Source organism: Cynoglossus semilaevis, chromosome 12, assembly GCF_000523025.1.
Source record: "Cynoglossus semilaevis isolate Cse_v1.0 chromosome 12, Cse_v1.0, whole genome shotgun sequence".
NCBI lineage: Eukaryota > Metazoa > Chordata > Actinopteri > Pleuronectiformes > Cynoglossidae > Cynoglossus > Cynoglossus semilaevis.
This window is the reverse complement of record NC_024318.1, coordinates 14418801-14428835: the sequence shown is the minus strand read 5'-3', so window position 1 is coordinate 14428835 and position 10035 is coordinate 14418801. Positions and strand designations below refer to the sequence as shown.

The following is a 10035-nucleotide window of genomic DNA, read 5'->3' as shown; positions in this document are numbered from 1 at the left end:
TCGTGAGGGTGATCCTCTGGTTGTACCTGCTATGGATAGAAGTCAAATTAGACCTCAAACAAACATTAATAAATAAAAAATACAATTTCAAATTTGAACAAATTTCTAATAACAATTCAACGATCACCATTTTTCCTCGCTGTATTGAAACCACCACTGTAAGCCTATCTTGTAACAGCCACTTGGTCTAATAACAACTACCAACAAGTTCACTTAAAATAGTCATTATCTACGCAGAAAGCAAACACATTGTGTGCATGATTGCATGACAGATGGTAATTACCTGCTGCTGGGTCTGAAGAGCACATACTCCATTGCGTGTGTGGAGCTGTTAGCAGTAGAGATGAAGCTAAAAAGAAGGAAGACGAGGTCCGGCACTCCCAGCAGCTGAACCAGCTGTTTGTGGATGATTTGTTCCCTAAACGACATCTGTTGCTGCGTGTTTCTCCGGAACCGGTACCAACCGATAACATTCTACATGAGCAAACAAAAAAATGAGTATGTACTTATTCACAGAATGCCTAGAACGGTGATCATCAAATGGAATCCGACCAAAATAAACATCAAATAATCATGTTAGAAATTGTGATTATTTTTTTCTTTTATGTTGTGTGTCCAGAAAAAACACCTTGGTTGGTCTAGAAGGGACTAAAAATCAAACTGCATTAGTTTATACATTTAAATTCAGCTAATGCCTGTGCTGAGCTTTTGTGCCATAACATGAACTGTACAATTATAAGTCACAATGTATAGTTAATAGCATGCAAACAAAACTCACTTTCCGTCTGTCTTTAAGAATTCTGTTGAGATTTTCTTCATTGACTGTGCCTGCGTAGTCATAAAAGCTGAAGGGAAAAGAAACACAGAACAAATGAACTCGGCCTCGTTCAACCTCTTTATGGTTCTTATCAGATAGAGCCATCTACTGTCTGATGTCAATCTAAGAGGAACTTGTTGCAACCCTGTTTTTACAGCTTATAACACAGGTCTTTTATTGACATTCATGACATGCTTATAATGATACTTAAATCACAACACACAACCACATGTGAACTTAAAATAACTTGTTATTTAGGAATATAAATTCTAATGTCTCACCTAAACAGGTGCGCACACGGCTCATGGTTATGGATTTCTGTGGGAGAAACGTTGTAAGGTATGTTATAGTTACAAAATAAATACAAAGAATTTATAACAAGCGTCCTTAACATAACCACGGGGTACATGCAATATACAGTAGTAGAACGTGTTTGCCAGTTAGATCTTACTTTAGGAAGACATAAATTAGAAAAGCAATCATTGTAAAATGATAATAAACAACCATTAAACCTCTGGCAGTTTTTATTATAATTTACTGCATTTTAATTTTATTTGTAAAGCCATGTTCAAATGTCCTTATAGGAATACACCAGTGAAGATGTGAATTTAAGATTCTTAAGAATTTAAGACTTTTCAAGGGCTTACCTACTACCTGGAGCAGTTCTGCAGTGCTGATCTGTGCATCACTGATGCTGATAGTCTCCTCTTGTCTTACTTCTCCTAACAGGAAGCCCTCCTGTAAAAACCTTGCTTATTATTACCATTTCTTTTTTAAAATGTAATACTACAAAGAAAACCTTGCTTTTTCAAGAGCATGGCTTTGACAGATATGTATGTAAAACATGCAGCGGCTAGATGTAAACAAATTGTGCAATTGATAAAAACATTTTGTAGACATTAAATAAAAACTATACACCAATATTTTAATTCAGAGCAATGAAGCCATTATTCAGAATATTTTTCTTCCCTCTTTAATTAGTCAGATTTATTTTGTGAGGAGTACATAGATAACATAATTTTATGTACTTCTTAGAATCATTAAGCCTGATTAGGTTGGGTTATATATAAGGAAACTTCAGAGAGTGTATTATTTGAAGAAGAATGTTTTCATTTAAAAAAATTAAAATTTTAAACCAATGTGGAAAGATTACTTTGCAAACCACTGACAGGAGTGTGTTTACATGGCACAGCCTTGTATGTGAGGAATGCAGAGACCAGCTACATGTGAAAAGTTGACATAAATAAAGCAAGACATTCTGGGGGAAATAGCTCTCACGTGACTTTGCTCTGCTCTAAAGGTTAACGTTTTAGTCGAATACTAACATCACTTTTTTTAAATTTCCAAAGCCGAAACACGATATTTTACACGTATATTACAGCTACTTTTCTGTTGACTTAACTGCAGCAACGGTTCATTTTTATATGAAACGGAAATAAGAGAAACAAACACACAAGCACGGCTGCAGAGTCATGTGTAAGTGTTTCGAATCTAACGTGTTATCGGATACTGCTGGAGGTGACAGTGGATTTTAGCACCGATACACGGAAGTCACTGGACTTGGTAGCTCAGCTAGCAGGCTAAGCAGCTAACAACAGAGTATTTCCTGAAACTATTAACACCGGGTGTTGAGACTTGTCGTTTAACACCTGTGTAACCTGGGTCATGTGAGGGTATTGTAAAATGATCAGCTGTATCTACATTGTGTGATAAATCACTATCCGCCGGTAAATAGACGGCACCAGTGCTAACTAGCCAGCAACAGGATGATGATGATGACACTGGAAAACAACACAAACTAAAGCCGCTGCTGAAACTGCAGACAAGCCGCCACGCTCTGCACACTTCAATTACCGCTGCACCAGAGTTTGTCAAAACAAGTCAGAATACTCACGTGATCTGAGTTACTGTTGGCGCTGTGATAACACACAGAACTAAAAGTATAACCTGAAATGGACGCCGCCATGATGGAAACATCCCTATCAATCCCGATACCCCCTGTGGTTGCAAGCGCTCTGCTCAAACGCAAGGTACGCCGGGAAGTGTATGCGAAATTAGAAATGTCAGAGAGGAATAAATAAAAATAATTAAAAAATGTATGTGGCGTTTAATGTCGCTTCAATTAAAATAATCAGGTTTCAGGGCTGATTCACGTACAATAGAAATAAGTGCAGTGGCTTTAATATTTTTGTGATAATTAAAAAAATTAGAATTGCAACTGAAACGAAGTGTTAGTATTCTATAAACTATGAAGATAATAAATTAAATGTAATTAACTAAGAAAAAGTCGTAAGGAAAAAGTGAAAGATTAACTCCACAATGAACACACAAGTACACCCTACCGACAAAGGTAATGCTATTAAATCCTAACATGAGCTTTGGTTTAGTTATATATTTAAAAATGTTTCCTAAAAACAGAAGCCATTTATTACAGTATGTTACAGTACTCACTATTCAACTGTGTGATCTAAATTAAAAGTTTAACCAACTAAACGTCTAATTTACAAATTTACACAGACCGTTGTTTTACACATATATTTATAAAGATAACTTAAATTAAAAATAAGTATATTCGGACAGAAACATTACATTTATATTTTAATTAATGACAGATCTCATTGTGTGCCCATGAATATACCACAAAATCGCAAAGTTGTAATGTTAGACACACCCAGACGGAGGCAGTAATGAGTAATAATAGATGTTAAAATTCAAAGAAGAAGGAGAGCACGCCGCATAAATAGCATCAGCATGGATGACAACATTGAAGACCCTCATGCCTGTGAAAATATATCAGACCAGGAGGAAGACAACTGCCTACAGAATGATTTTAAAACGTCAAAACTGGGAACAAAAGATTAGTAAGTGTTCCGGTTTGCTGCTGTTCGGTCCTTTTCGAAAACAGTTTTACAGCCTTCAATGACAACAACCGTGCTTTACAGTTACACACATGTACGGGTTCTCAGTAAATCAAGTAATTTCATCTTTTATGAGAAGTTCAGAAATTAAGTTTAATTCTCCGCCAAAATTATTCACTGCTAAAAAATATTTTCAGAAGACTAAATGTCCAATAGCCTTGGTAAAAATTGTTTTTAAAAAGTTACAGGTAATAGTTTGCACCCAGGCAAGCTGCTACACTCTTATCTAAAACCAGCAGTCGACCGTGTCGCAGTATTAAAAATCACTTCTTTTAATTAAGAATGAAAGGGTCAAATCACATTGCACCGTACCTAAAGCTTCCTGTGGGTGGTGAGTTCACTGGAAGGTACCTAACCAGGATTCCACACCAATGACAGAGACATTGCCTCTGGACCAAAGCGCCACTGAAACAAACTCGGTGTCTGGTTTTTCCTCTTCATGATGCACGATACATTTTGAAGGCAATCGCACTATTGTGCTCCTGAAAAGTATCTTTGCAAAGTACTTGGTGTTGAGTCTTAGTAAATGTCTGTTTGATTAACTTTCTTATGGTCTATCAGATTCTAAAATTTATGAAGGCTTCTTCTTCTTCAAAGATAAATCCTTACTATTCATATTCACTTCATTTAGACAATCCACTGTACTGTTTACAATATCTTTACTGTAAAAATGTGAAAACTATTTTAGAAACATTTCCTAAGTACTTTAACTCGAAGCAGGACATTTCTAATTGACTCCTCATACTACATATCTTATTTAGATAGTAGTAGTCTTAGTGTTTTATATTTTACACTTTACCCTTCACAAAACACATACTTTGCTAAATTGAAATTTCAATGCTCATTATAACCAATGTAATATTTTGCTGCAGTATTATCATTTTACTTTTTGAATTTCTTCATTGTCATGCCATTGTTGCTATTGTTATAGCAACAATGGCATGATAACTACTGCTCATTTTATTACTCTTTTAATTTATTTTACCATTATATTGTTAAAATATTATCCTTTGTACTACTACAGTAAATTCCTCTGTTCGCCATATCTTCAGAAAAATGTTCTTTCCTACTGTCAAAGAATGCTTTGAATCCTTGGCATGTGGAAAGACAAACCATCAGTGGAAACTGAGCATTGCTGCCAACTGCTTTGGTACACTAGACTTCTTCTGTGTACAGAAAAAGGTGTATTCTTCTTTACCATTCCAGTATGTCATTTTCACAGCTTTCTGTTTTACAGTGTAGTGTTCTTTTAGATTCATTTCTTCTGTTTCAGTCAAAGATGTCAGAATAACTTTGAGTGACTAAGGGTTCATGAATATGTAGTTAAGTTCAAACCACTGAACACTGTCACAAATCATTAATACATGTCACCAATATCTTTCGTTCCACAGCTGGGAAAGCGTGTACCAGAAAGAACTTGAGACTTTCAAGGACATTGGCGATGTTGGTGAGATATGGTAAACAAAGTACAAGTGTAAATCTATTGGCAGAATGACATTTAATGTTAAATATAACATTTGAACTTGTCATCCAGTTTAATTTTTTCTGATATCTAAATTTGTGAATTATACAGGTTTGGTGAGGAAAGCATGAGCCGTGTGCTGCACTGGATGGACAAATCCAAGATTCCAGAGAATGCAGCCATTCTGGACATTGGCACTGGAAATGCAGCCTTTTTAATTGAACTGGTTTGAATGCTTTTAATAAAATAATCACCCATAGTTCCCCTTACCCAAACATAATTTTTTTTTAGCATTTTATTTATTTAAATCAGTGATGTTAAACTCATTTTCACCAACAATGTTGTTGCTCTCTAAGGAGCGGTTGAAACTGGAAGACTGTATAGATGTAATTAGTGCATAACATATTTATAAATGTTTCTGCAATTGATTATTATTTATTAAAGTTACTAATATTGTGCAGTGCTCTATGTCATAAAAATGTCATTTTTACTGATTACAAAAATATAATTATGCTTACATGAATTGAGTAGTAGACTGAGTAGATCTCTGCTCATGGATCTCTCGTCATGATGAAATGCAATTTTGTTGTGGTAGTTTAGTCAGTCAATTTATGCTGTGAAGGAGCACAGTGCTTTATAATAAGACAATTAATCAAGCTCCCATGGGCCTGTCACAATGACCTGGCCTTTAGTTTGACATGTGATTTAAATAAAATAAAAGGCATCATATTGATCTAAATTATTATTAGGGGTATGTCTCTGATAACAGATAATCTCATGACAGTGATAAATCTTGCTAAATGTGATATTATGTAAGTGTTTAAGTAAAAATATTATAGTTTATGTGATGTTGTCCTTAACTTTTCCTTTTTCTTTACAAGGCAAGACATGGATACAGGAATCTGATGGGTATAGATTATTCACCAGCATCTGTAGAGTTGGCCAGAAATGTCCTGCAGGCAGAAGATTTGACAGATGTGATTGTAAAGGTAGGTTCAATCATTAGCTAATAATAATAATTTAAAAAAAATATATAGTCAAACCAATAGCAAATATAGTGTAAAATGTAAGAATGCACATCAGAATGCTGATGGTCTTTTAATTGCCAATAACATAGCTTTCAGCATGCTGAGAGGCTTTGTGGCCTCAGAGCAGGGTTGGAGGAAACTCCTGTGTGTTTACCATGTGGGAGAGTTGGGAAATAAGCTAGGTGGCACTGAAAGTGTTTGGAAGTCTGCCGTCCATTTAGAGGAACTCACCACAAAACCCAAAACCAGTGGCCAAGTCTAACATAAACACATGCCTACATATCCACGTCTAAATGCCAGCAGGTCCATAGGGAATGTGATGAGTGAGTTTTCCTCTTGTGTGCATGACACAGTTGTGTGTACGTTATATGCATAACACTTCTCTGACAGTGTGTATTTTGCTTCAGAAGAAAGCCTGCCATTGAAGTCAATATTGACATTAGCCGGACAGTGCAAGCACACAGTGGGTTTGTGTGCACATGTGAGTGGGAGAAAGAGATGGTATGTTGGCATCATTTTCCAGCACTACGGAATGTCATGCGAATCTGTGCAAATATGCCAGTGTTTGTGTGTCGTATGTGTTGTTAGTTGAGAAATATCTTCCTTGTCCTGCTCTCATCAAAGGTCAGCCTTGAGTTTCAAAACCATCTCTAGTTTCCATGAGTCACTGCCATCTCCCACACAGACTCTTGTCCTTTATACAATCACTGGACATAGTCCCATTTTATTTTCCCCTCATTCGGGTCACACTTAAAATGAACCTCAGGTCAGCTGCACCAATATATCAGCATATCTGTCTTAAGTGAATGACTCTTAATCCTTCCTCATAAATTCAGTGACCTGTGATTTGCGAGTTTGTTGATCTTGAGGTCACCCAAGAGATCTGGTGTTCTGCCCTCTGTTCCTGTGAAGGACTCCTTTCACTGAGAATACGTCAGCCAACTTTCTCAGAATTAACTGCTCTCATGTCGACAGCTGGAAATTAGTTTGAAAAGGAACCAATGAGGTAAAACGCAGCTAATCTTAGTCAACGCTGAAAGATTTTTCCCCAGGTATCTAAGCCACTTTCCTGAGGCTGCATGTACTCGACAGCTCTGCTACTCAAATGTCTATTTTGAACTTATTTCCTAATGTGTACGCTTTTTCTTTTTCTTAGGAAATGGATTTCTTAAACTGTCAAGGAGAGCTGAAGGATTTTGACATCTGCATCGACAAAGGGACGTTTGATGCAATAAGTCTAAACCCAGAGAAGACGGAGGAGGGCAAAGAACTCTATGTCCAGACTTTAAGAGGGGCCCTTAAGGAAGGAGGAATCTTTGCACTCACGTCCTGCAACTGGACCAAAGAGCAACTGCTAAGCAGATTCAGGGAAGGTAAAGTAGAAGGGTTGATAACAAGTGTTGTTTTCACATTTATGTTGAACAAATTGTGAAAGGACTGCTCGATGTACACCAGCATTGCTCTATAACAATGGTGGTGTCTGGTAGAGAAGGTTCATTTTAGGTTTAGGTTAGTTTTTAAAAATATTAATTATACTCTTTGTTCTTGTTGCACTAATACAGAAAGTTATATTATTAGAATTATATTTCAGTCAACCGTTGGCTAATTGGTGTCGGACTCCACATTTGAAACCAATGTCTTATTCTGTCAGTTGAATAGTTATCATATTTCCCTAACATTAGATGCCATATTTTTCTTTAATATTTTTCTTAAATTGTACTGTAGATGGGTTAATACTTTTCTTAAATGTAACAATATAACATAATATACATATAAATGGTAATGGGCAACGTCGCCTTGGAATAAAGAGAATAAATGGTAATGGGCAACGTCGCCTTGCAAATATCACACAACAGGTGGCATTTTATCTGTAGAAATCACTTTCAAAACATATAAAATGCTTGTTTAAATTGTTGAGTAAATGTTAGAAAGGTTGTCATGAGGTTGAAGGCTTCCAGGCAAGTGTCAGTGTGATTTGTAGTGTGCATATCTGGTTACACATCTGCACGTTTGTTGTCTGACCCTGAACAAGGCAGAGGCTTTGCAAACATCGCAGTCATCTGCCAAGCTCTTATGCTGCAATTGACAGGAGCACTTATCAGGAGGCTTTCATTTATTGCAATTCACCCTAGTGTAGTCACACTGGAGAGCCTGCAGGGGGCCAAAGGCCTGTGAGATCTCATCTGTCACCTTGAAGCCCCAGGAAGCACCACAGATGGTGGATTGATAGTTCCTTGCTCCACATTCTTCTCCCCTGTGTGTTGTGGCCTTTGTGTACAAAGACTGTGTTGATGCTCTGGTTGTTTGCATAATACACATGTCTTGACCTGTTTTTTTTTTTCATTCTTGTGTTACCACTCAGGATTTCAGTTTGAACAAGAGTTGCCAACACCCAGTTTCCAATTCGGGGGCAAGAAGGGCAACTCTGTGACAGCACTCATCTTCAAGCGGGTACATTGATCTATATGTACAGGAGGAGGATTTTAAATGTATCAAACTAACACCAAGTAATGTCATATTTTAAAATGAATCCAAATCAATAACATAAAAAAAAACTAAGTTGAAAATGAGAAAATAAAATGCAGTTGTGCCATCTTCACTTGAACCTCTAAAATATCCTTCTGCTTCTCGTGCCCCACCACTAATGTCTCTGTTCCCCTCCAGTGGGGTCTGCACCACACTTTGAGAAGCATTGCAATAAAATATGATTTTTTTATTCAAAATATTCTGACTCAAAAATGATGTACTTTTGATAATGTTTAATGTGTTTTATCCGTCATCCAAATACGTAACATAAGAATTACTTGTTTATACTTAAAGCTGAAGTTAGGGGATGGTGTACAATTAAAAAAAACACACCTGGGTTTTGGAATGTTCACTTTACTGGGTCTTGTGGTCATGACCTGTAACACTGTTTAATTGTCCCTCTGTTACAGTTTTCATAGATAAAATCAGCTCAAGAAGGATTTTAAGCTAAATCAAATAACCTTTGCAAACAGCTGATGGTTTGCATATAGTAAATTAAATTCTGGGTGAAGGGAAAAGCTTTCACATGAAACAGTTTACATCTGATCATCAGTTCTTGTGCATTTTGACATTTAATGCCTTTCTCATGTGAACACTTCATCTTCACCGTGTGTGAACCCACTGACACGTGTTTATCTCTAATATGGCTACATTGACAAATGAGTGTTACTCATTAAATCACCCTAGCTTTGTTTGTGGTAGATGACTGTTTAACCTGAAAAGCAAAAGTTGTACTTAACATTTATTTCATAAATCATACTAATTCTGTCCAAAATGACTTTGCCAGGATCCATTGGTGTTTCCTGACCCTTGACTACAACTGCCATTCTTCTGTCCAACCAAATACTTAATTGCATCCATCTTTAGCACTGTATGAAAAATACCCCCAACCTAATTGGCTTAACCGGAATCCAGCAGCGCTTGGGGTCCTAAAGACCATGATTAAGGGCTTCTGACAAAATGAATGAACAGGAGGCCGTAGCGTCTGTGAGCTGAGGAGCTTGTCTGCCATTTCCTCTCTCAATGGCATCATTAATAACTGCCAAGCACAGGATCCTAATTGCAAACTGGGCCACTGGCCCAATGGGAGCCGTTGATGTTGAGACATCCTGTTGAGTAAACACACGCAAGCTTTACAGGAATTACAGCTTGGAATTTTACAAGGTGCTAGGTATCCTGCCTAGGTCTGCATTAAGTTTACTCTCCTAGAGATTTCCCCGTGAAGTGAAATCTCACTTTAAAATGAACATCTTCTCCCTTTATCACATTTGAACCTTTGTCAGT

At 36.9% G+C, this 10035-nt stretch overlaps 2 protein-coding genes across 2 annotated transcripts in view; one reads left to right on the top strand and one right to left on the bottom strand.

Moving 5' to 3' along the window:
- abraxas2 (abraxas 2, BRISC complex subunit) overlaps positions 1 to 3072 on the bottom strand; it is a 7819-nt gene extending 4747 nt beyond the window's left edge. Inside the window, 7 exon segments of the mRNA XM_008322409.3 lie at position 1; positions 4 to 26; positions 284 to 474; positions 779 to 845; positions 1099 to 1135; positions 1465 to 1555; positions 2712 to 3072. The exon segment at position 1 is cut by the window's left edge and continues 90 nt beyond it. Of these exon segments, the coding sequence (XP_008320631.1) occupies position 1; positions 4 to 26; positions 284 to 474; positions 779 to 845; positions 1099 to 1135; positions 1465 to 1555; positions 2712 to 2783 (482 nt within the window). The 5' untranslated portion in view covers positions 2784 to 3072.
- Positions 3073 to 3521: 449 nt separating this feature from the next.
- On the top strand, positions 3522 to 9526 carry eef1akmt2 (EEF1A lysine methyltransferase 2). The gene is made up of 6 exons (XM_008322410.3): positions 3522 to 3678; positions 5127 to 5192; positions 5309 to 5423; positions 6079 to 6186; positions 7382 to 7598; positions 8588 to 9526. Exons 1-6 carry the CDS (start codon positions 3569 to 3571, stop codon positions 8683 to 8685), a joined length of 714 nt encoding a protein of 237 aa, XP_008320632.1. The 5' UTR covers positions 3522 to 3568; the 3' UTR covers positions 8686 to 9526.
- The last annotated feature ends 509 nt before the right edge of the window (positions 9527 to 10035 follow it).